This window comes from Calonectris borealis, chromosome 18 (genome assembly GCF_964195595.1).
Source record: "Calonectris borealis chromosome 18, bCalBor7.hap1.2, whole genome shotgun sequence".
NCBI classification, from domain to species: Eukaryota; Metazoa; Chordata; class Aves; order Procellariiformes; family Procellariidae; genus Calonectris; species Calonectris borealis.
The window spans coordinates 4,817,906-4,844,834 of NC_134329.1; the positions used below are offsets into that span (position 1 = coordinate 4,817,906).

The window sequence follows — 26,929 nt, forward strand, 5'->3', positions numbered from 1 at the left end:
TCACCATGGAAGCTGATTTCACAGTCAAACAGAAGTGATAGCCCAAAACTCTCCTGTTTAAACTTCAATAATCATGGAATGTTATCAAAGAAAGAGTTAAATCCCATTGTGGAAAGCATGAGGTTACAGACTTGCACTTATATATACAAAATTTCCAGTTCCTGCAGAAAACACACCATGTCTAAATAGCACAACGACTCATTATAAGGAAGCGACCCATAACCCATGCCAACAGAAAGGCAGTAAGGTTTTAAACTTGTACACATAAAAAACCCCCAAACACATATTTTCTTATCTATATCTAGGGTTTTGGGACTAGGATTCAGTCATCAGCTTAAGAGCAGATTTTGCAATGAGTCTCTTTGTAATTCAACATATGAGCAGAGAAGCAGATGCCCACCCTTTCAGTACAGCTACTAGTGTTTCCTGATAAAAGCGCAGGACATTTACAATGCAGAGCTCTCACCTCTGGATTTTCTTAGCTGACCTGAAAGCAGATAAAAGCATTGGCACACAGGTACTGTGAAAGACCTCTCTCCACAGGTGTTTTGCCTGAAGGCTGTGGGAGGAGTTGTTCATTTTGGGAAGTTGCCCTTTCTTTCCTGTGTAGAAAGACAAACCTCTTTATTTTCTCTTTGGGTTGCACACATGCCATAGGCATGCAGAGAGAGCCTTTTTCATGACTCTTATATACGCATGTGGACTTTTTTACATCTATTTACAAAAGCAAAGAGTCTGTTCCTTAGGTATGTTTACAGAATAGGGCAAACCTCTGTTGTTATTCTGAGTTTGCCATTCTTTTAGAAAATTAGGGCTCAAACCACTAGGAGGCAAAGAGACCAGGAAGGGACAAAGGCTTAGTAAAATTTCACCTTGTACTTCACTTATTTCTTTAGAATGTAATGGTGTTGAGTTAGAACACAGTGCATTTGACTAATGACCTAGCACCTGAGGTAGGCAGGCCAGAAGTATTGCAAAAATATATTTATATATCCTGTCTCATTTTTATTTTCACTGACTTCCAGGTATTCAATGAGGACAATATCGAATTTCACGTAGATACTTGCTACTCCATCCACTTATGCTAAAAGAATGTAAGAAATCTCATTGCACAGCACCAGAGAAAGGATTTTCTAGTCAAAATAAGGCCGTCCTGATACACAATGTTGCAGCCCGCCCATGACACTATGGGTTTTCATATAGAGCTGTGGAGATAGGCAAAGGCAGGAACTGTCTCTGAAAAGAGGAAGATTTTGAGATATGAGAAATACAGGCTGTCTCTCTGTGCCCTCATGGTCTCTACTCTCCATCTCCAGGAAATGAATGCATGCAGCCTGCAGAGTTTAATTCTCTTTTGGTTTATTACTATTTAAAAATCAGTTTTTGTATCCCCTTCTACAGAGGCTTCACCTTCCAACAGAACATACAAAAAATACACACAATAGAAAAAAAAAGATAGGTAGGTAAGTTGCTTTATACAAACAGGTCCCTAAGGACCCAAAAAGGCTAAAACAGGCTCGGTTTCAATAGAAGCAGGCCCATAAATAGGCAAGAGACTTCATTCAAGTAGGGAAAGAGTCATCCATCCTCACCCAAGATCCTTTCTTGCTCACACTGAAGACAATGGGAGGATTCCCAACAACTTCAGTGGAAGCAGGATTGGGATTCATCAGAGCCAATGGCAAACTTTCCTGCTCCTTCCCTTCCAAGGCACTGTCTCTTCCATACGGTGTGCAGCCAGGGAAAGATGCCAGTTTTCCTGGCTCATCCCACACTCATGTTTCAGTTGTTCACTCTACACGACATCTGAGAACAGCCTTTTATTTTCTCTCTTACACTGTGTATTGGCACTAATTGCAGCAAACTTTCAGATTACAACAGTACTGAAGAGAAATTCTGAGCCCAAGAGCAAGGCTTGGTTGATGATTTAAGAGCCAGCAGTCAGTCTGACAACTTTGCAAAGGGCATGTAAAAATTGCCTGGAGAAGGCACCAGTTTGTAGACACAGCAGTCAAAAAGCTATTAGCAAGCATGAGACTGATTTGTTATAAAAGCTCTTACCCAAGCTCGATAAGTGACTGCATGAAGCTCAAGAGCATTTATGGCTGCCAGTGGCTGTATGAAATGAGCCCATGGTCCACATGGAACGCAGGAGCTGGGAGGGAGTCACTGGAACATCTGTGAGACACCAGTTACCTCCTTCCTTCAGCACATCTCAGCTCAGAGCACTTCCAGGTCTCCAAAACTGCAGTACAAGTAAAGAGGCCACCCAGGAAAAGCTTCATTCACATAAACCCTGAGAGCAGATCAATAGTGCCAGGCAGTCTTTAAATTAATTTAAATATTTCACCTTTCAGGAAAAGTGTGGCCAAATGTTTAACTTTGCATTACGCCTGAACTCAGTGAGGTCAAACATCTGTAGCAGAGTTCAGCAGCACAACTGCGCAGCACAATTTGGCATGTCAATCAAATCTTGAAACATTCTTACGCAAGGGTTATCTCATTTTATAGATGGGAACAAAACACAGAAAGAGGCTAGAGATGACACAAGGTGTTAATTCTTTTCAAACAGCCATTCATTATCCGCTACCACAGAGCAAACAACTGTGGTTTTTCACTACCGTGCTTTAACCATTCCAGCCATCACCACAACCCCTTACAGCCAGGGTTCCTGCTCCTGTTCTGCACCACTTTGCAGTTATGTCACGTAACTATTTTTAATTTTTGTTTCTTTTTAGCCAAATAGTTCTCTCATTTGTTTTGTAGCTAACACAGTTATTTGCAGAGCTGTACACATCTGAGTAGGTACCACGCTGGCACAGGAATTTGTGGAGGGCGAAGGTGCCAAGGGAGCAGGCAGGAAGACATTATGCCAATGTTGCTGCTGCTGACTGCAACAGTAAATGTGGCCTCATGCTGCAGCCCAAGAGCACTGCCTCCCTCCCCGTCCCAGGCTCAGTGCTCCAGAACACACCGCCTTCATACTGGGACACAGAGCAGCAGCTTGGGCTGAAAGCCAAACCTGTTCCCAAAGGCTCATTCACAACAGCTAAGGATCTTGTTTTGAAAAGGATGGTCAGGATAAAAAACAGGACTCTCTCAGGAGACATGGGAATCTTCCAGAATCTGTTTTCCCTTTTAAATTTTCCTCTTCCTTTTTTTCCCCTCTTTGTTTTGTCTCTCGGGGATGGAACTGAGAGCATAAGCTCAGAGATTCACTGTGAGCTTATGTTCTATTCAATTAAAACTCAGGTACTGTGCCCAGGCAAGAGGGGAACGGTACAAAGCTGGCTTACTTTACATTAAAATATTCATAATGCTCATAATGCTCTTCAGCTTATAATGCTGAAAAAGCCAACATATTCCATGATTTTGTTTGGCACTTGCTCTCAGAGTTTCTGCCACACTGAACAATTGAAAATATCTGATTATTTTTGTGGGTGATAAAGAAAAGCCTCTCCTGTTTCATTACTTAAAATTTTGGTAGCTCTTTTTTACTTTGTCCATTTATCTCTCATGAAACCCAAAGAGAGCTCTTGCTCTCCATTCATTCTTCCAACACTGAAGTCTGGAGTTCCTTTGAAGTTTACTTTGGCATCTACTTCCTCAAGCAAGCACCTTAAAAAAAAATTAAAGCTGAAAGTGGTACCCCACTCCAGACTCAAGACATAAGTTCAGATATTGATTTCTAGGAACAAAGTTTTAGTGAAAAAACAAGACACTAAAGTTACAACAGAGCCTACAAAATCTAGGTTAGCTTTCATACTATCAATTCAATTAGTTGAGTTAGACAGACATTCAGTTACACAGCTCTTCTGTTCAAGTCATTCCTTACTGCTGACAGCAGTTGAGGGAGGAACAACAATTTCAGGGAATATGTGGGAAGTAACAAACATTCCCTAAGTCACTGGCACTCAAACAGGTCTAAAATTGTGACTGGGCATTTGCAATTATTCAAAAGATTGGTAGGAAGACCTACTCCACACCATCTTATAGTTCTAGGCTTTAAAAAATAAACAAAACAATCATCCCCCCCAACATATAATACTTTGCCCTACTATAGTTAAGGCACTGGATTGAGAGAAGGAAAATCTGTGTTCAATTTCTGGTTCTGCTATCAATTTCCCATGTCATCATGGGCAAATCACTTAAGATTGAGAGCTCACGCCCACCACATTACCATGCATCAGGTGAGCCACACTAGTAAGTCTGTTTGCACACATCTAGCACATGACAAATGCAAGGTAATATCACTTAATTTAACTCAGTATGGAATGAATTCACATTAAATTGCTTTACCCTGCATTTGTTGTGGATTAACAGAACATAAAGAGAAATTACTTCAGGCAACAAAAGAAGCCTGATGATATCTGTGCCCCTACATTCAACACAACACTTAAGCATGCATGCAAGCGGTTTTTAGTCCTTCATCTTTATTTCACTCATTCACCTATAAGCATCTATTCCTTTCTTATCTATCTTTAATGTTTAGATTATAGATGGTTGAAGATGTTTTCATCATACCTAATACACAAGGGTCTGAGCCTCAGCTGAGGGGATTAAGGACTCCCTATAATACAAAGAAATACTACAACTCTGATTATCAAAATTTGTATGAACTGAAGTTCCCTTCTTGGCAGAGAAGTACACTGACTCAAACATTGGATTGCAGTCCCACCAAAGAAGATGACAAGGAAAGGAGGGCTAGCCCAAAATGAGAACTATCATCTATACACTGATATGCCAATTAAAAATGTAATAGAAACAAGTTAAGTGAGGTTGCAGCTCAGGGCATGTTAAGTATTTCTCTTTGAACTCTGAACTTCTGAGGCTGAGTTTTCTGTTTGGATCTGTGATGTGAGAAGCACACATTTCCCAAAGTACAGAATATAAAGAATTTACGTGTAGATTAAATTATTATCCAGAATGGAATATGCCCCCAAAGAAGCAAAAAGCTCTGAAAACACACCACTGCTAAAGATCTGCCCAATCTACTGCTGGCACTAGTCTGCACCAGTCTCTTGCGTTGGTGAAAATCTCTCCCATTTACACTAGGATGATCTAGAACTGTCATTTCAGAATTGTTAACTTCCTGCCTAATTGTTTCCCTGTCCACTAGACTGAGAAGTAAGTAGCTTTCATTCAATGTATTCATGACACTTAGTAAGCATTTTCTTTGACAAGCAAAATGCACAGTTAGTGTTTTAGAAGGCTTCCTTCTTAGCTCAAGGCTTTTCATTTGTTTCATCAGCTCAAATTCTGTAGCGTTCAAAATTAAACTCTGATACGAATGGCCAAAATTCAACCCACTAGTAACACTAAAGTCAGTGGAACTAAATGTAGCATGAAAATATCCTATATTCTGGACTTGGCTTTTGGAGTTAAATTTTATGACTAGTGCACCCTCTTTGAATGCATATAGGAACATCGGGGACACAAACTTCTTATATCTTTCAGAATACAGCTTCAATTCAACAGAAATTTTCCTGGTGGCTTAAATACAAGCTATTAGTAAATCAGAGTGATGGCAGTTGCATTTGCTAATCCCAATGAATTGTTATGCTGACTGGAAAGCCTGCTCTATCTTGACTTGCTTGGCAGCTTACAAGGTATTTTAAAATGTTTTGTTACCTTTCCGAAACATCCTGTTTCTACTTGTCAACTTAAGCTTACCAGTACAGCAATAGCAATTCCATGAATCTTTAGTCTGAAGGTGGGTTGGTTTGGTTTGGGTTTTTTTCCCCCTTTTAAATGAGACTCGTACCTATTCCAGGGATTCTGGGGGAAGATGAAGAACATGTCCTTCAGTCTCCCAACACAGATTAATAGCAAAACATCAAGTCCACTGCAACATGTTCTCAATTTAGAAAGTGCTGGTGCTATAAAGAGAAAGCCATTGATTATTCATCCTTGGTTTATAATACTCAAAAGCAAGTACAAAGAAGTAGCTTCTTACAAGAGAGAAGCTGGGGCTTCTAAGTCAGTAGAATTTAGAACGTCATTCCAAAATCCATATACTTACAAAAGGCTCTATACTTCTAACATAAAAACAAAACAGGAATGTGTCTTATTTCAGTTATGCATTAGGTGCAGGGTTTGAATTAGGAGCACCTGGGCAACGCAAGTTGTGGCTACGTTCTCATTTAATACAGACATATCTCCTGCAGAGGATGTCGGTCCTGGTCTGAGGTGGTCTATCCTGCTCCAGCACTGTATCAATGATGGAGACAGTTATTGTTTCACAGAATGCAAGTTTGGTGTGGGACTTGGGCTCTTCAGAGTGGCCTTTCTAGAAACATTCAGTACACACAGCAACTTAGTTTACTAAATCACTGCTTAAACCTTTGCTCATTAACCCTCGCAACAATTGTGAGAAAACTTTTCACGGATGGGAAATTAAGGAATAAATTCAGTGAGCTGTCCTATGTGACCTTGAGCATCAACAGCAGAACCATAATTATAACTCAGAGTATTCCTAACTCCTAACCCTGTGTTAATTAAACAACATTTATACCTGGATTTGGTACATAAAGACTTTGACAAGTTACATGGGAGGAAAGGGAGGGCCAAGAAAGGACATCATTTCTGCACAAGTGGTATCTTCAGATTAAATGGAACCTCCAACAGCCTAGAGCCAAGCTTCTTTGCATTTTGTAATCAATTCTTTTCCAGAGATATGCTGTTTGCAAATCCCATCTCTTATAGCATAAACCTTCTTCTTTGGAAAAGAAAGGAGTAAGACTGGCTTTTGCAAACCTGACTAGAGGCAGATCAGGAGAGCATGACTGTAGCCAAAAAGCCCAGGTCACTGAAAATACAGCACAGCGTAGAGAGGGATTAATGTCTTATTTACTGGTTCTCATTTGCACACCTTTTGGACAGGTGGCTAAATTGCTCAAAAACCAGACAAAACGAGGGGATGCAAAGTAACATACTAACTTCTTTAATAGAGGCCAATCCAATTAAACCAAAATCACTCTGTGAATCCCTGGGTTTATTCACACTAAACAAGTCAGTGGTACATAGTGTTAACCCGATAGCTGATCGTGTTTATACCCTAGGTCCCCATGTGAAAAATGAGCACCAGTCAACCAGACTGCAATGGTATTTTTCCTTCCTTCCCCCCCCCCCCATAAAACTATTTCTTTCATAGACTTAAAACAATCAACTAGCCAAGTTATTAATTATGGTACATCTAAAAAAAAAATTAATACTAACCCTAATGTGACTGCTGCTTTAAGAGTGCTCTGTGTATTGCCTTAGACTGGCTTTTCAGTAGCAATTCACTACAACAGGTCCTAAAATAATAATAATAGAGAATTAAAAACCTGACAGCAAGTTTAATGGTTAAAAGTAACAAAAACAACTGTTCTGCATGGTGATTTTTCTCAGCAGTTCAGTCCTGCTGCAGCACTCACAGCCTCACAAATGGCAGAAGGGGTTCAAATTCTCTCACCTTCTTTACATTTTTCTGTTTTTAAAAGGACAACTGCATTGTAACCTGCTAGGTACCACGGGGCATTTTACTTAATGTTATATTCAGTAATAGGTCAATAATGGGTCTGTTTTTAAAACTTAGTGTTTTTCTGGGGTAGGTTGGGGAAGGTGGGGAATAGAGAGAGAACAAAAGCATAGCTCCCTGTAGCTGTAGCTCCTCAGGTGCCTCGGTCACTAGGACTGTCTAATTCTCAGATCAGTGCTGGAACTTTTGTCTATTCTAGATGATCATGATGAAACACCAGCAGTAGGCTCTAACGCTCCATTTGGTGTTTTAGGTCATGTCTCCTATTCAAGGTCACCATGTTCTGTAATTTATCAGCTAAGAAGCATTTTCTCCCTCTCCTCAGTGAAGGTTTAAAGGTGGGGTAGGGCATGAGACAAAGAGGGAAGCTAAAATGAATAAAAAATTCTCAGCTATAGAACCGAATTTCATTATTTCCTCTTTCATTCACAGCATCTTATCATTATAGCCAGACTGCTGCTTTGCTTAAGATCAAACTGATCTCATTTCCCCTCTGGCCCCATTGGTTGCTGGTCGACCTCTGGATCCACTAGGGATGATGCAAATGCTGACTGGACGATCTGAAACCCAAATGACTCCAGGAGAGACATGTTCTGTTGGGGTGAAAAGGGGGATCCTAGAGCAGGACCGAGGTCCCCCAATGGGCCACCAAGGGCCCTGACGTGAACTTTCTGTATGTGTTTGTTCAGATAAGACTTTGATCTGAAAAAGCTGCCACATTCAGGGCAAGGGTACTTCTTCTCTCCTTCCGTCTCCATTTTGTTTTTGCTGACTGCCATGTCACACGAGAAGGACCCATTGGTGCTCTGTTTCTCAGGAGTCTTGAGGTCACTGGTGTCAGAGAGGTCTCCGTATGAATCAGAACTCTCAATCGGGTCCGAATGTGAACATTTCTGGCCTTCTACAGGAAAAAGAAGAGAGAGAAGTTTTCAGAAGCTTATCTCCCAAAAAATTATTTAACATGCATCCAAATAGATGATATTGGTTACCACTGATTTCATTAATGCCTGTCATGACAGAACGATACACACTTAACATTGCAATCCCTCATATTCTAAAGCACTTGACCATAGGTCCTCTTTACAAACCACCAGGCTGCTATCAGAGCAACATCCAGGTTTTTATTATGGATTTGTCATTATACTGAATGTATCCATAATGGGTCTCTGGTTTATGTCATACTTTTTTGAATCCCAAAGATGTATCACAACATTTATACCTCAGGCATTACAAAAGGATGGACCTAATAATGAGTTTTTAACTGTACAAGTCACTCCCACACTTCTGAAATATTGTTGATACTTTGGGGGAGAGCCTAGAAACCTAATAAAGCATAACAGGCTGCAACAAGATGTGAAGAAACCTGGAAATACTCAGCAAACCAGCAGTGAGCTACTGCAATTTAAGAAGTGCAATTCCATTCAGTCTTGAGGAACTCTTTTTTACAATTAAGTGCAATGCTGTTAGAAGTGAACTTCATAATCTAGAATTGTTGCGTCTTTAAATACTGTAGTGTGAAACAGGAGAGAGGTTAGGGACACTATTTTAAGTCATTTGGATACATATCCTGGCAAAGCCATTGGTACGTTTGGAGTGTTCCCCATTCTCCTCTGGCAGTATGCCAAGAAAGTTTGTCCACACTTTTTGCTCACCGCATGTGAATGAGCGTGGGAAATCCAGACATACTCCCTAAACGAGTCTCTGAATACAAATAAGCTGTATCTACTATTAACTCTAAAAGACCAAAGAACCACTTGGCACAACCCAAAAGACAGATTTGCTCTGGACTCAGCATTACAAATCAAACAGGATACGCATGAAATCAATACACCACTGAGCTGGAGTAAATCTCTTGTTAAGTCAGCACACCACCCAGAACCAAAGGCCTTCTGTTGTAACTCTTATCAGGACTTCAACAGAAAAAAATTACACAACTGTAGCTTTCCACTGGCACAGACTTTGTTTAACCCAGCCTGCTGTGTTCTCCTGGGTTGTCTTTTATGGGACAACCATGGTTTTGAAGAATTTTCTGATGTTTCAGCTTCACCACAAATACTGACAGCCCAAATCAAGAAGCAAAAAGCAAGCTATCCTACATAGATTAACACACAGCTTTACATATTCAGAAGTTAAATACTCTTTAGCTATTCTTACAATAATGTCTTTTTTCTTTTTTTTTTTCCAGGAAGTTAAATGCAGGTTAAAAAACAAAAAAAGTAACAGTACTATTATCACCCTCTACCTCTCCTCCCCAAAAACAGCATTAAAAAGTGTAAGTTTAACTACAGATAGTTGCATGGCTCCTCGTCAACCTGAGGATGAATATTGCTTTCACCGCTCAAGAATATTTATGAACTGCATTCTGCAGCTCCCCCTTCCTTCACTGGAAAGCAGAAACATTGTTTGACTGACGCGAGATTCAAGTATAGTGGGACTAAGGAACTGTCACGGATCTGCACCCCTCAGGCAAAATTCAAATACTGACTGCTCCTAGGAAGATGCTCAAGATGAACTAACTGGCTCTTTCAATCTCTAAAATCAAAGAAGCTACCAAAAATTCACGTACCCTTACGGGTCCATCTCCTTCCCCAAGACTTGTTATGGGCTATCCAAGAACAGGTATTACATACTATGTGATGCTATGTAATTTCTCTGCATCTCCCTAAGCTTCTTTCCAGTATTTTCCCTGTCCTTCCTCCCTCCCCCTTCTCATGCCCAGCCCAACATCCCACAACACAAAGTTCTGCACAGAGCAGCAAGGTGCAGAGCAGCGAGTCTCTTGCCTTTGATGCCATAGGTCCTGACGCAGTGGAACGCTGCTCCCCCATTCGGGATGGACTCCTGGTGCCTGGAGACCTGGGGAAGGGGAACACCGTGGTGGGTTTTAACATGGACCTTTAAGTAGGAGGCAGAGGAGAAACCTAAACAAGATAAAAGGAGATGAGATCCTGCCACCAGCAAAGACACACATCTGCCTTCCCTGTTCTTTTAATCTTTCTCTTGCTCCTACTCCCTATTACAAAGTTGCCATTTTTCTAGCTTGATTTCTAGTTACTTACAACATGCTCAAGTAGGATTCCTAGACATAATCAGGCAATGAATGCAATGCATACCTTTCATTAGACTTCATTTGCTTTTTGGAAGTCATTATGAAAGAACAGCCTCCTTGAGAAACAAATCCCATGTAAGCAAACCTAGCAGATGACATGAAAACTTTCTGGAAAAAAAAGGCAGAAGAGACATGATACAAAAAGGCACCCATGTCTCTTCACCATTTTTGTGCTGGTTTGTTTATTTTAATTAAAAATGCCTTCATCATCTGATAATACTTTGGAAGATAGTTCAAATTAGTTTATTTTATGCTGTTAATATTTGAACAAATGCCATTTAGTAACAACCCTCTTTGGTATTTAGTGTGCTTTCCCGTTAGGTTTCTAGCATTTATAGTGACTCCTAGAAGGCAGAGAGCTAAAACTACTGAGTTTTTAAGGTATACAATTTTGTTCTATATTAATTTTTGAAAAATATTTCCTCCATTCCGCTCATTGTGAGTTTTAAAAAACACACTAAAACCTGTATTTTGTCTGCAGTTAACAAAAAAATTAAAATGAAATTTCAGTATTTCTATTAACTCTGATCTGTAAGCCCAAACCACTGAAATTAAAAACATGTATTTCAAACAACTGATTTCTGATCAAAACAATTTTTTACATTTGTGCATGTGCTTTTTTAAAATCGGTTTTGAAGTCTCACAGATATGGCCTTTTCCTTTAATGCAATAAGTTATCTCACATATGTTTTGGAATGTTTTTAAATTCAGATTTTAATAAGATTTGCAATTAGTACTAGTACATTTGGACCATAAACAAGACACAAGGAGGACAGAGTTTTAAGGACTTCCTACACAGGTAAGCCTATCCACAACCACCTTAATTTTCATTTAAATTTTGAATAGAATATTATGTCACTTCCATGTTAGAAACATTTTCCTTTAACAACTGAGAACACAACACAAGTTTCACTGTCACAGACACAGAGTTCCAGGTTCCCTTTCTGGATAGAGAAAACCCAAGACCTAGATTTTTTTAAAACAATACAGCATTTACAGCACAAGCCCTTGCAAGAGAACGTTCATACCAATGCTTCACTTTAAATATGAATAGATATACTACTGTAAAGCCATTTTTATAGTTATATAACTGCATTTACATTTGATGATATATAATATATTAGGAAGGATGCAAAACCAATACTGGCACACCTCTCTGGGGTGGATTTTGTGAGAGCAGCTGTTAGTTTCAGGTGCTGAACTTAATAACGAATGTGGCTTTACACTAGAATTCCCTGTGCCTCCCCAATAGAATATCCCTTTACCCAGACTTTTCTTTGAAGCCAGGATCAAAGAGTATTCAGAGGTTATTAAGAATTATATCTACAGGACCTGCAGAGCAAGACAGAACTCCACAGCAACGTGCTGAAGGGGAAAAAGGGCAGGTTGCTGAGAATGAACAAGAGATAGTTACTGTAGACCCCTGAGATGAAGATAAAAGTATAGCAAAGTAGATACATCACAACTGAAGAAACCAAGAATATATGAATCTCAAAATACAATGGAGCAGAATCACCTATGCCAAGTCATCCAGGGAATTAACGTAAGGATATTATCCTCCAAAATAGTGCAAGACCTACCTTCAGACACAAAATGCTGTACTGAATATCTCACTGGGCCACAAGAGAATATATTTTTCTAAATACCAAAAATTCACTGTAGACATGGAAAGAACCAGTGTTTGACTGGTAGAGAAAAGGACACAACGTACAAATATAATGGCGATACTTCCAGTTACAAGGTACTTCCCTTATTTCATACATGTGTCTAATAACCACATGCATGCTGACATGAGCCTCTTTATGTAGTAATGCATTAAAATCTCACTGTCAACCATTAAAAAAGGACTACATAGAGGTATTCAGTGTTTTTCGATACTACAATTGACACAGGAAAATCTAAAGTTGTAATCTCTGCTATACAATATTTTTTCTGAACTCTGCAATTCTATTTGTAGAGTACATTGTTTTATATAATGAAAACTGCCTGCAAAGTGTGTTAGCTCCCCTTTATGCACTTGGCAGATGAACACGTGAGTCATCAACTTCCATCAAAGCAGTAAGAATGCCAACTGCTTCATAGGAAACTGTTTAAAGTGAGATTTTTTTTGTTCGTTTTTATCCTAATTTTTTCTGAAGCACTTAGCAACTGGCTTTTTTTTTTCCCCCCACCAGACCTTAATTATGAATGCCTCTCCTAGGACAATGGGGGATTCATAGGCAATAATCCTTTACTTTTAAAGCAAGGTCAGGCTAATGCAGAGGATAAAGTGGCAGTATTTTTCAAAAAAGGAATGTATTTATTGTTTTACCCATATACATCTCTCAGCTTTGCAGAGCAGACTATTTCTTCATACCAGAGGAACCAACACTAAAAACATGTATAGAGAGGAAATGGTCTGCTTTATATAAATGGGATCTATCCCTTGATCTCTTAGATAACATCGATAAGGAGACAGAATACAGAAATAATTACAGGATGCTCCTTTTTCAAAAATTCTAACTTGGATTTAGCTGGAACATTCGGAGAATGTGTCTTGCTTTAATCAACTCTGTATGCACCATGAAATAGACAAGAATTCATCTTATTGTAAAAAAAAAAAAATCCATCTAACCTGGGATTGGAATATTTACCCTTCTCCTAACTAATTTGATTTCTGTGAAACAAACAAAGCATATGTGTCTGAAACAGAAAATGAATCTCCTGAGTTGCACATGTTATTACAAAGTACCAATTCTAGATTTGCCAGTGTCATTCAACTCTCAAGTTCTTTGAAAAAGCCCACACAAGCAAATAAAGTTTCTAACGATGGTAATAGAAAATTATGTAACAACAAAGCAGGAGCAGGTCTTTTTTATTTAAACTGATTAAAGAGAATTTGTCTTTAAAAGTAAGGATTAGTTTTCATAAGCACATTTTAGATGAATTCTTAAAAAAAAAAAAAAAAAACAAAACAAACAGAAAATCCCAGAAAAAAACCATTGCACAGCTTCCCTGATTTAACAAGATTTAATTGCTTCCGTAATTATTCTAAGCATAAAGACCCTAAGAAAGAAAATAACCTGGAAAAAACATCAAACCACAGATGGTAATTTTTGGACGTTATACTGCCATTTTGTAAAATGAATAAATAAATAAATTCAGCAAATGGGTACACGCATGACATGGCAAACCAGTGGCTACTGCTTTCAGTCAGATACTGAGTTCCCCATCTCCTAAATCCGCTAAACCTTTAAAAGAACGTGAGACACTTGATTAAGTTCCACAGAAAAGCCCTCAGTCTGATGGGATAAACTGAGCGATTCTAAGCTCTGTCTTCAACACTAGCATATGTTCAGCTGTGTAAGAGTCACCTTTTCATTCACTTTTTTTTTTCCTAGTGGGCCAACATCCAAAATCCTCTCTACAAGCAGCTTGAGCATTCTTGTTTGACAATTACTATATCCAGCACTAGCTAAGTTCCAATTCAAAAATATGCCAGCACATTAGCTGAGGGAAGAATAAAACAAAATGCCATTGTACAAGCACCATAGCCACAGCACAACTGCAGTCAGAGGGATGGCGTGTAGCTTCTGACTGCACCAATGCCTATGGAATAGATGTTTCTAATCCAGAAATTTTCCACTCTACTTCATCTTGCCAGGCTCTACAATTTAAAAGAAATCTATTTAAAACAATGAACCTTATAATTTGATTCTAGAACATTTTGGATTGAAAAATCTGCTGTCATGGTTCATAAACCTATAATCAAAATTCACAGCATATAATAATGAGTTCATAACACAGTTGTTTGACAAATCCAGTTCGTAACTTCCCTTTCCTATGAATTTTAACACTGGGTAGATATTTAACAGTAATTCACCAGATTAATTACACTTTCTAAGTGCTGATGTAAACTGAAATTCACAGCAGACTAAATTCTGGCAACACATATGAAATACACAAACTGTAAGAAGAAAGTAGTTGCTTAAAGTTTGCTGTACCACGGGTTCCCTATCCTTCTACAGAGAAGTGTCTATTTTATTTAAATTTCCACTGTACATTTAAACCTGTAAAATGTGAATAAGCCATTTAGTCATTTCACTGATTGAGTGCCAGATCTGTCTTTGTCACGCTGGCTGAATTTCGAAAGAGCTGCAGTGACATCCAGTGGTAGTTAAGTTGAAACGCAAGCTTACAAACCTTGGAAACAAGACAATTCCTCCCAACCCATATGAGTTTCTGTTTGGCACCACGTTCAACTGAAGGAGAACAGGATAGCACCTGGATCTTGGATAGCGTCTTCCACATCGCTACCACAAAAAGAATCGGGATAAGCTTAAGCAATTTTTCAGAAGATAGGCCTTCAGCTGAAGAGGAGGCCAAGCTTCATTTCGTACCATCTACCTGGAGCTTCAGAATCTGAAGATTTTCAACCCAGATGCCTTTTCCACTCAAACTGTTAACATTGCTTTCAGGATCTAACAGATGGTTCAACTACTGGAAATACCTCCCTTGCAATTTAATGTCTCTCATTGCTCCACAACTCCTAGTCATCCTAGGAGTCACCTCGCATTACATGCAGAACAGCTTTATTCTCTCAAAAGATTTCACCTCTCTTAAATTAGAAAAGGGAACACACATCATAAAAAAATGATTCATCAGAGAAAACAAGATCCCAAAACACGGCAGCAACCTCCTCCTACACTTACTAGGTATGTACGCCTGTGTGAGCCAACAATATAATTTGAAGTTGTGTATTAATCGTTCAAAAAAAAGACAGCGATAATTCAAAATTATTGCCTTACGTACCACGAAGCCTAAAGTTACAACTCTCTCCAATTGAAGAGTACCACGAACAGATGGAAAAGCTTCAAAAGCTCTTAGTCATATGGTTTAGTTTTAGGTAGTCCGGAGAGGAGCAGGGAGTTGGACTCAATGATCTTATGGGTCCCTTCCAACTCAAGATATTCTATGATTCTATGAAAAGCTGTATTTCTACAAATAAAGGTAAAGCACATTTCTAGTGCTCTTTACAAAATTTGTTTTAGAAATGTATGTTAATACAAAGCAATTTCTTGGGTTAAGAGGGAGAACCACCTTGACTCTACTGCTGCACCAGGAGGTTAAGCAAGACTGATAATATAATGTAGATTTTTTTTATGTACAGTGTATAATTTTCAACTTGGTGTGTATTTCAAAGATTCTTCTTCCAAACTGAATGCAAGGACTCAAGTCTAACGAGGTATAGAAAAAAAAGGTGTACGGTGAATAGCGGCAAGGCAACTTACCATGGTTATTTTATAGGGATCTGGCTATTTAGCAAGTAAAATTCTTAAAACTGTGTAGAAACAATTTGCTTCAGATTTAAACTGAGTTTCTTCAGGAACTATCAGCCGTGTAAAAAGGCCAGACCTATAGCTCCATCAGTTTCAAGGTTAAGCATTCAATAAGAAAAACAAAGAATATGTACACATAGATGGTATAACCTCCTCCTGTTGCAGACAGTCACGCAGCCTTACAGCTTCCCTCAAGTGTTGTCCCAACCCACTGAAATAAAAAAAAAGTTTCTTCATTACCTCGGTTACAGATAGTGCAGAAATTACTTGGTCCTTCACTATGTTTCTTCAAATGATCTGCCATATATGCAGCTCGCAAGTACTTCCCACACACCTGGCATGGAACTTTGTCTTCATGACACGCTAGGTGTGAGCGCAGTCGGTCACGAGTGGCAAAGGAAGCATTACAAGTCTGCAGGTATAATGAGAACCATGTGACTCATCAACTCTGCTAAAAGCACTGATACTGTCAAATATATTTAGTATTCTTTAGAGTAAATACCTTAGACCCTGTGCAAACACACAAATGACATGATGCACAAGCCATTTTCCCACAAATAAAAAATTCAGATTACCAACATACTGCACAAGATGTGATGTTACTACTTAAAAGAATTAAGAAAGCAAGAAAACAGTTCTAACATATTACAGACAGTAAAACTTAAATCAAGATAGAGTTGTAAGGCCTTAGCTCCTCTCTGAGGATGAAGATACTAAAACTGTAAGTAATATTTAACAAAAGAAATAGCACAAACCGCTTCATTCAATTTACAGTAAATTCTGCCATTTCACTGAGTCATTACAATCACTTTAGACCAGTCAACATGTCCTCTCTGTCATCTTCCTAAATTTTACTCTTTGATCTGATCAATCTAACTTCAGTACACAGAATCCCTTTGGAGTTTGAAGACATACAAACAAAGCATCAGAGAACTGCCTGAGATGAGAATATGACAAAAGACAGTAGAAGAGCCATCCTGGTATCCACAGTAGCAGCGCAGACAATTGTAGAAGTGAAGCCCCAGAACTGAGCAGGTATCAAAATAACTGCATGACACTGTAAGCTGTTTATAACTTACCCCTGAACAAGGTATCATATTCCACTTACTACCATGAATCAAGCTTGATTTGGCGTAAGATAATATTGATTCTACTTGCCCACTTCCCAGACATAATTCATATGATGAATTATCCCTCCCATTTTTATAATCACAGCAATTGGCAGGCATGCAGGCACGCATGTGTATAGCCTAATACAACAGCCTGCCAGTTCTGAAGGGCTTGCTCTATCTCTAACTTGTGCACGAAAATAAATCACCAGCAATATACTGTACAAGTTATTAAAGATATAGTCTGAAACCATTGCTCACAAGTGCAAGAGGAAAAATAAAAGCAAACATACACTAGAATGACCAGATCAAGCAGGTAACAGTGACAATCAAGAGTGTACAGTGTTTCGTTTATACCACCTTTATATAACATAACATAGTTTTAAGATGTATAACCAGAACCCTCTAAGAGCTAATATGAGACTATTAAGTGACCTGGGAACTGGATATATTCTGTCTTTTCAAGTATCAGTGTGTAATTAAACAACTGTTTCAGCAGAGATAGACTTGTTAAAGCAACAATCCTAGTAAAATTACAAAATTATAACTTCAAATAAGTGAAATTGATAATATAGAAGAGGATAACCCATATAATTTTATATAATTTAGTTAATCAAGAGCTTAATCCAAAAAACATTGAAGGCAGCTGTAAAGTACCTATCAATTTCAACAGACACTACACTCGTTCAATCCTATGAGATACTTAAGTATGGTAAACTCCCATAGAGCTGAGGCAAGCACAAGACTTAGCACCTCAGAGGATCAGGACTTAATGAACTTAAAAAGACAACAGTAACATTATCTGGATTTCTGCGATACGCACAGTTTAACTAAGCTCACCAGACAAAGATTCATAAATTACAAGTAGTGAAGATTAAGAGGCACATTCTTGAATATTCAGAGGCAAATTCTTGAACATTAAAGATTTCTCTTAATTTGAAATCTCAGTACACAGCGCTGAGCAAAACAGATGCAGCTTTCGCTTAGTAAAATGATCTTAGAGATAAACATTTAAGGCAGGATTCCAGCACTGATACTGATCAATCTGTTGGATATTAACTAAAGAGATATAACTAGACAATCAAAGATGACAGCCAAGAGATCCATCATCAATAAGTCTAAAAATATTGAGCCACAGTAACCGTCCATACAAAAGCATTGGGAGTGCATTAGTTGATGAAGCAGACCAGAGACAAACCACATAAATACAGGGATGCCAGAAGTAAAACCGATTCTGTCCCATATTGAATTTATCAAGTCGAAAGCTTAGGGAAAGCAATATAATAATAATTCTGTGTTTGATTTCTCACTGTTGCTGCTGAGTTGTGCAAAGTTCACCTTTGGATAAGCTATATAGTAAATATATCTGCAAAGAAGCTTAAAAAAAAAAAAATTAAGTCCAGTGGAGAAAGCAAGAATCAGTTTAGCTGAATCATAACAATGGGAGACAGGACTAGGTTTAAAGAAAACCCCAAAGTTAATGTTCAAATAGTTAATATTCATAAAAGGTATAGAGAGAAAAAAAAAAAGTTTTATTTTACAAAAGATGTGAAGTGCTAAATGAGTGCTGAGTATTTATCATTAATTGTTAATCATAGAAGAAAACTCTCCAGTGCTTTCCTATCAAACATTGCACAGGTATATAAATAGATCAAAAAGAATATATATAAAGTTTAAAAAACATTGTTTAAGAAATACCTCTTGAAGTTTCAACTTTTCTATGGATGTGGATGTCTCTGAGCTTATTCCATGGTGGCTGCCATTTTCCTGCTAATAGGCAGGAAGTAAGAGAAATTAGGACAGGAAGAAACTCATTCTGCATTGAAATCAATGGGAAAAGCACTGGACTTGGGACGCCAATTTTAGGTTTACTTAAATAACTAGATCTTTTTCTTTTTTAAAAGTTGTGCTTTAATTTAACCTGCATTTTTCTCTTTTTAACTTAAATCGCCAGAAGAACAACCTGTCTCTTGTCTCTGAGAAGGAGCAAACTTCTGTTTTCTCCCCTTGTTCTTTCGCATCCACAGATTTTCAGATCACCATTTCCTCCTAAACAGCAGACTAACTTTCATACCATTCACACTCAAAAGCCAACAGCCCAGCTTCACCCCTTCCCATGACGAGTCAGCAAACTGAGCTATCCCATTATGGCCAGAAAACTGACTTACCCCTTCTCCTACATCCAGAACTCAACTGTCAGACTAAAAAAAAAAAAAAAAAAAATTCACCAATGCAACAATCCAGGGGAAAAGATCCAGAGTGTCATTTGCTGGACACCAAAGCAACTTCTTGGATCCGATTTCTCAGCTGCCTTGGCTCTGTGGAGGCCTCCCCTATTCTGAGTCTATTTTAACAGTAATGAAAAAGCTGGAATCAGGTCTTTGTCTGACATCAGGTGCTACAGGTGCTGGAACTTAGGATAGTTTTCCAAGTATTGTGAAGCACAACCATTATTTTAGGGGGATGACTGCAGGATTACATGCTGAGCACTGAAAACTATAGCTGTTGCAGTGATATTCAGCTTACAGTTGTCCTGCTTCTCATAGTTCAATTTTATTTATTCTGAAGTTGGGTTGACACCTTCACACTTTTGTTTTGGTAGTCCAAGATGATGCCACATCAACAAAACATCAGATATCCGTTGGTTTGCAAAGATACATGAGGGCTCAAGTAAATGGTCAGTGGATTTTGTTTAAATCGTAACAGAGCACCACTTCCAAGAATGCCATTATGACAGAGGATTCTGGAAAGCTTTTCTGTTTACTGACAGAGTACTTCTGTTTTGCAGTAAACATAAACAAAGCATGACAATAACAAGAATTTTCAACAGGAACTCAATAGATTCAAAAAGGATGCTCAATGCTGTTCAGGCTACTCTCATGGGGAGCTAATTTGCCAAACAAAATCAATGGAAAATGAGAATGGAAAATGGGGAAACAACATGCCAATATTAAGCTATTTTCCTTCTTACTGGCCAGATTCTGTGTTTAGATAAATGTCATGGAACAGAAGTGTTACTGGTTATGAGATAATCACAAGGAGAACTTTATAAATTTATACATCAGCTTTCAGATTTGAAACAAATTTTCAGTGTGATAGCTCCCCTTCCATGGTTTGTACCATGTATATAAGATCTGTACATATTTAAGACAACTTTCTAAATCTGACAGGATATTATGAAGTATTTTTTGCAAAGACACACAACTCTCTAACAAATTTTCTACACCTTAAGATTCATGAAAAATTAACTTTGCAAGGTTAAGCAGTCAAAAATCAAGAACAAACCAAGCCTGAATGACAACCTCAACTCTGTCCTGATGCTTGTAACCTATAGCCTATACCTTTTAATTGAAATGAACAATGCATACAGTATTATGGCACTTTAAACAACAGACAATGACAAAGACTGTTCTTAGAAATTGCTATCACAAAATACATGTGTGCAAGGAGACGGAGTTGAGTTTGGCTGTACAATCTTAGCTTCCATATTTCTTTACTTTCTAGCTCTTAGTGTATCCTCTGATTCACACTTACAGAGTTTATATTTAATATTCTTAAATCAATCAGAAAACTATAAAAAAAATTACCAGGTATCAGCTGGCAAAGGACAATTCATGTCTATCAACGTTATTCATAAACTGCATTCATTCAATAACCTTGATATCAACTGGGAAAAGACTGATGAGTTTCTGTTTATGTTGGGACCTAAACATTAATTTTTGTACTTGCACACAAATACATGCGTATGGAAAAAATGTGTAGTCATCTTCAGTTCATCTACCCAAACCCCTTGCTACCCGCAAATTATGAAGTCTTTTTATGAGTGGAATTTTCCAATTTATATAAATCTATAACCCCTAAATCATCTTAAGAAGCTTAAGCCAATCTAAGGGTCTATATAGCGTATGCAGTTAAATCAACGTGAAGGCTCTATGGTCTGATTTTCAAAGGTGCTGGGCTTCCACAGATCATATGGAGGTCAACAGAAACCTGTAGATGGCTCTATATGTCTGAAAAACTGTTTACTGGATTATTAAAGTTGCAAAATGTTTCAAAACTCTCACAATTTGGAGGAAACACAGGGGAGGTGTGTCAAGAGATGGGGAAAAAAAAACACAGATCAGGAGGCAGCAGTCATGTAGGACTGACCAGGTTCAGAAAATGTGGTTAAAAAATTTAGAAGAAAAAAAATCCTCTAGCCTTCACTGTCTTCAAAGAAAATGAAAATTATCTCGCTCCAACTTTCTTTAAATAAATAATCAAATAAATCTTTTTTCAGAGACCAAGCATGGAGACTGTTAGCCTAATAAATGTTTTAGAAGTTTGCCCAACAACTACATGAAGGCAGTGGGTGATAGTGGAAGCTGATTCCCAACTTTGGTTTTAATTAATACTTCCCAGGCACCTTTTAAATCTCTCTACAACTGAATTACAAAGTATCTTTCTTGATTTGATCTTTCAAACCCTAATGAATAATTTATTAACTGTAAAAAACTATATACAATATTATGACATTGTATTACAAAGGATACTGTGATGCTGTTATTTATATTCTCCCTGGGATAAAAAAAAGCTTCCAATTTTGCTCAGTGCAATGTTCTGAAGGCTATGTGATTAAAAAAAAAGAAGAGTATCTTGGCAAGTTATGATAATTTACCGATTTTATTTGAAATTATTCTAAAAAAAAAAAAAAATGAAGTCAGCATTGGAGCCTCCTGTTGGCAACAACTGCAATAAAAGAAAAAAGGGAGGGGCAGGAGAAAGAATCATCTGTGACATTGACTCTAAGCCCAGGGACAAGGTGGCTGGGTAAGAGATCCAGGGTCAGATTAGGACAGAGCAGTAGGGAAGAACATCTGGTAGGAGGGGAGGGAGGCAGGAGGACCAAAGCTATAGATGACACAAGGGGCTGGGGGACAGGAGGGATGTAAAGCAGCTGTCACTGTGATTTACAAACATTTATCCCAATTCACACATACATGGTATTTTTACTGATACTTCATAATTGTCTGCACACATAAATGCAATGCCAAAGATTACCCATACATCAATCTAAACCCCTCCAGCTCCTACCTGACACTTGTGAGGTCTCTCTGAGGTATGCACCTGTTTGATGTGTCCATTCAAGTGGTCTGGCCTTAAAAGAAAATACACATAAGCACACTTAAAACAAATACTAAAAGTATACTTACAATTTTAACAAAAAAAAAAAAAAAAAAAAAAAAAAAGGATAAGATCCCAGTGGTGGATCTATCACAAATGTAGTGATATTTAACCTTCCAAGAACCAGATCACCAACAACTGGGACTCTACCTTGATAAGTACCCTCTCCAACTTGCTAAAAAGGCAGCATTTTCTCAGGAAGAAATCATGACTGAATGATCAGGGAAAACAGGAAATACAAGCTACAATTTTCAAGCCTGCATGTCCCCTTCCAAAATCCTATTTAGATCTTGACAATTAGGGCAGTTTGATTTACAGTTGCTGAATATTTGAAAATCAGACCCTTTTGGTTTATGTCCCAAACACGGATGTAAGAAGCCAGCTTTAAGCACCTCTGTGCAAAAAGACTGACTCTAAACTCTGTTGCTGTGACACGTTTTCCACCAGCAAGATGAAAAAATACTGTCCTAACTCACAACTTGGTGGGGAGACTGCATTCATACAAATAACGTGCTCTGAAGGTCCCAACTAGAAGGTGCAATGGAAGAGCAAATTATTACTGAAAAAAAGTTAGACCATTCTTCACAATCAGTAGAGCCTACTTTGAAGAAGAGAGGACTGAATAGCTGCAGATTTTCTTGGTGGGAGTTTCTCCTAGTGGGAAGAAAGCTTTTCATTGTATGAGGCCAAAAACTGCTTGGAAACAAGTTCTCCACCCTCTCCTCCCCCAACTTCCCAGCTGCGCCAATGAGAGGGCGCGGGATGGAATTCACGCACTGCAGACAGAAAATAGACTGAACTTCGCAGTCTGGCTGTTAAACCTGATGCTCCCGCAAGTGGGCTGGAGCGGTGTAACCGGAAAGACTGGTTGGGGGTCCTTCTAGGTACCTCAAGCCTAGCAACCTCGCGTGCTGCGCTACTGAATGAAGGAAAGGATACTGAAATCAGACATGCTCCCAAATCTTTTGGCTGCTCCTACGATTGAATACTGAAACTTAAAGAAAGAGCCTCTACGTTTCATTCATACTTCGATTTTACAAATTTGTGTAGACATTTTTGTTGTTTACTTGTATAACAGCATTCCTGCCTGTTCACATTAACTTACTGGGAAAAATGAGAACTCAACATGTATCTTTCACTTTCTCTTGTTGACAAAAACTTTTCATACAGCAACGGCAGAAATCTTTAAGTGTGAATAAAAATAATAAAAATTGGCAGATGATCCCCAGTAGCACTATAGTAAGAAAAATACTTTTACTTCTAGCTACCGAAGAAATCTTCGTTTTATGACTTTCCATCACTAAATCTGCAGTCTTTATGAAGATGCACTCCCAATTATTGCTGACTTCAAAAAAAAGAAAGAGTCTACATTTTCTTAATTTATTTCAGTAACAAAAAGTCCCTCTATCAAAAAGAGAGCAAGGAGGGGCACAATTCCTACATTTACATAGCTAGGGCTATTCTAGCCCTAGTAGCCTTTTGATTTGTTTTCATACCTCGATTCCTTCCCTCCTGTTAGAGCAAATCGACTACTGTAGAAAACCGACTGCTGCTACAAAAGTAACACAGAGTGTATGCATCTCCCTCCCCCCACTACTTCTAGTCTCAAAGCAAGCGTCAAAATTCCAAAAGCGTTTCAAATTCATTAACTCAGACTGTAAGATACCGCTAACACAACTACGTGTATAAAACTACTTATTAAATTAACTCCCACAAACAGCGACAACAAAAAATCAGCAACATTAAATGCACAGATCTTACGTATGTTGCAGGGCAGAAACAGGATCCCCTTCAGAAGGATGTAAACCCAAAGGACACAAAGATCATGTATTAAAAGATACTTGATGCTGCAGCCTTTGAAATCTCACCTCTTCCTTCACATTTGGGTGATAAAAAACATTACGAACTAAGAGAAATGAAGGGAAGTTAAGAAAAAGAAAATTTAAAATGGATACAAGAAAAATAATACTCTTGAGATGTATTAATATTTTGCACTTCAACAGCACCTTCAAACTACCTGCAAATCAGTAGCCTCAAGACACTTATGTGAGGTAGGTAATTATTTCAATACCCATTTCACAGAAGAGTCATCTGAGGGAGAGACCAACTGATTTGCCCAAGGACACGCATACACCAAGCCTGGGACAAAGCTGGGAATGTTACCCAGAAGCCAGCTGACTCCCAGTTCTACATCTTAATTACTTTTAAACCGTTTCAAGAGACTGTAGAATAACGTCTCAGCGGAAATGATGGAAGTCTCATTTCTCGAGACATTTTAAAATGGAACAGTCACACTACCCTAAGTACAAATTGTTCTTGTTTCCCAAGGGATAGGAAAGACAACTTCCTAGGTCTCCGTTTGCATCTATGGTCCTTATAAGTACTCTCTTACCTGGAAAAGCCTTTTCCACAGCTCTGGCAGATGTAGGGCTTTCCCACAGAGCCATCGTGAGATCGAACATGATAGGACATCCTGTCTTTCCGCTTGAACCGTAAGCCACACACCGGACAAGAGTAAGGCTTCTCGCCAGAGTGTGACAGCTTGTGCCGATTCAGGTGGTACACGTCCCGAAAAATCTTGCCACAGATCTCACAGGCCACCTGTTTCCTCGTCCTGCTTCTTTTTCGGGGTGCATCAGGGTCATCCTGACCAGGGACACCATTTTCACCCAGTCTTGGGGGTGGGATGTCTATGTAGCCCAGCTGTAAGCTTGTCACCCCATGTTGAGCCTCATGCTGACGAAGACGATTAGCATCCGTAAATACTTTCCCACAGAGGCCACAAGGCAGGATACCAGCCTCTCGCAGGCCCCCTGGGGTACCAAACATCATGGAGTCCAAGAGATTGGCTTTACGGGGACGCCCTCTGCCCCTCTTGGTGCTTAAAGTGGGGGCACTAGCAGCAACATTCTGGAAGGGTGAGGCCAGCAGTGGTGGGGACAGAGGTCCTGCCACCATGGGCAGGCGGTCCACACCCTGCAGAACGGGTAGGGAGGACTGCGCCGCAGTGAGCGCAGCCCGTGTGGCCTCATCTTCAGGCATGCCAGCAATGCCGTTGCCATTGGGTGCCAAAGTGGCACCGTTGGTCATGTCAAGAGGGAAGCCGAGGTCAGCAGCCCCCGGACGGAAGAGCATAATGTCGGGGCGTGCGGGGGGCACGAGGATCTGCACATTGGACTGCTTGATGACCTCCTGGCAGATGTCAATCACAGAACGCATCAGCAGGAACTTGGCGGCCGTCATGAGCTCCGGGAAGCTCTCCAGCCGCACCACGATGCGCGACGTGTAGGCGAAGTCCAGGATGTCTCCGAACACCTTGGAGCTGATGGTGTGCATCTCCAGCTCCCGCCCGCCCGCGGGGGCCCCGCCGGCCGCCGCTGCAGCCCCGCCGGCCGCTGCCGCCTCCGCTGCGCCCCCCTCCGCGCTGCCGCCGCCGCCGGCACCTGCCCCGTCGCCCAGCTGCGCGCTGAACACCGACTCGAAGTACTCGCTGCAAGCGGCCAGCACCGCCCGGTGCGCCGGGAAGCTCTCGTCGCCCACGCGCAGGAGCACGTCGCAGAAGCGGCCGCCGTTCTTGCGCTGCTGGTTGAGGCTGTGCAGCATATCGGCGCTGTGCCGGCTCACCTGGTACGTGTAGCAGCCCGACGAGGGGCCGCAGGCGGCGGCCTCGCTCACCCGCTCCATGGGGCTGCGCCGCCCCGCTGGCGCCCGCAGGGGGCGCGCGCTCTCAGGCCGCCCGGCGGCGCGCGCCGCCTCCTGCTCCCCGCCCCTGTCCGGGCCGACGGCGGCGGCGCGCGCTGCGCTCCCTGCACAGCGCGAGGGGATTGCAGGGGGGGCGAGACAAAAGGCTCGGGCGGCGGAGGGGCGCGCGCCGCGCGGGGCCGCCGCGGCCGCCGGCGCGCGAGCTCCGCCCGGGCCCGGCCGCCACGAGGCGCTGCGGCCGCGGAGGCCGCCGCGGGAAGGGGCGTGCGCGGCGCGGCTGCAGCGAGCCGGGAGGGAGGGGGCTCCGGCGGCGGCGGCTCCGGGCTGCCGGCTCCGTCCGTCCCTGTGTGTTTGGAGCGGAGGAAAGATGGCAGCGGCTGCACTTCCTCTTGCACTTTCACCCCTGGGGGGAGGAGAAGGAGGGGGCGATACCACCCCCCCTACAAAAATCCAGCGGGGGCCCCCCGGCTGCTGCTCCCCGACCAAGCGCCGCCGCCGCCGGCTCCGGTCCGGGCCCCGCCCGCTTCGCTGCACCCGCACCACCGGCGCCGCAAACTTTCCTCTCTTCTTTGGCCGAGAAGACCCCCACCCTATTCATAGAGACCCCCCCTCCAGCCACTCGGGCTCCCCCCTGCCCCCCCGCTTCCTGCCCCCCTCCCTCCCCGCATCCGCCAATGCAAGAGCAGCCAGAGCCAGCAGGCCGGCCCCCACCCCGCCCGCCCGCGGGGGCTGGGGGCTGCAGTCTCCCCCTTCCCCAGCACAGATCCTCCAATGCCGAGCCGGCAGCGAGGCCCCCCCCGCGGCACACGGGGGCGGCGGGTCTGCGCTCGCCCCCTCCCCCAAATATCCGGGCTGCAGCTCGCCCCCCAGGCCCCCCTCCCGTCGGAGAGAGGAGGAGGGGCCGGCGGGGCGGGGGGGGCTGCAGGCAGCCTCCCCCCCTCCCCAGGCGCAAATCGTCCAATGCAAACCCTCCCGGAGCTGCAGAGCGGCCCCCACCTCCTCGCCT

General features: G+C 41.0%; 2 protein-coding genes across 16 annotated transcripts in view; one reads left to right on the forward strand and one right to left on the reverse strand.

Annotated features, from left to right (window-relative positions):
- LOC142090104 (E3 ubiquitin-protein ligase RNF185) overlaps positions 1 to 10,312 on the forward strand; it is a 71,434-nt gene extending 61,122 nt beyond the window's left edge. For all 11 annotated transcript variants that reach the window (XM_075167469.1, XM_075167464.1, XM_075167468.1 and 8 more), the window contains one exon: positions 9,708 to 10,312. In XM_075167469.1, coding sequence (XP_075023570.1) covers positions 9,708 to 9,929 — 222 coding nt within the window. In that variant the 3' untranslated portion in view covers positions 9,930 to 10,312. The remainder of the gene's footprint in view (positions 1 to 9,707) is intronic.
- On the reverse strand, positions 5,361 to 25,905 carry PATZ1 (POZ/BTB and AT hook containing zinc finger 1). 5 transcript variants are annotated; one of them, XM_075167476.1, is made up of 6 exons: positions 24,614 to 25,905; positions 22,132 to 22,195; positions 18,757 to 18,828; positions 16,190 to 16,361; positions 10,306 to 10,443; positions 5,361 to 8,423 (listed from the first exon to the last, which is right to left on the reverse strand). In XM_075167476.1, the coding sequence occupies exons 1-6, from the start codon at positions 25,903 to 25,905 to the stop codon at positions 8,005 to 8,007; spliced, it is 2,157 nt and encodes a 718-aa protein (XP_075023577.1). In that variant the 3' UTR covers positions 5,361 to 8,004. The 5 variants fall into 5 exon arrangements, with proteins under 5 accessions (XP_075023577.1, XP_075023578.1, XP_075023579.1 ...); XM_075167477.1 differs by lacking the exon at positions 18,757 to 18,828; XM_075167478.1 differs by lacking the exon at positions 10,306 to 10,443.
- Positions 25,906 to 26,929: the final 1,024 nt, after the last annotated feature.

Coding starts and splice junctions, on each gene's coding strand:
- PATZ1 (XM_075167476.1), bottom strand. CDS start 25,905: ATGGAGCGGGTGAGCGAGGCCGCCGCCTGCGGCCCCTCGTCGGGCTGC. Junction 18,829..22,131: donor AGAGACCTCACAAGTGTCAG/GTAGGAGCTGGA, acceptor CCTGCCTATTAG/CAGGAAAATGGCAGCCACCA. Junction 16,362..18,756: donor AAAAGTTGAAACTTCAAGAG/GTATTTCTTAAA, acceptor TTATACCTGCAG/ACTTGTAATGCTTCCTTTGC.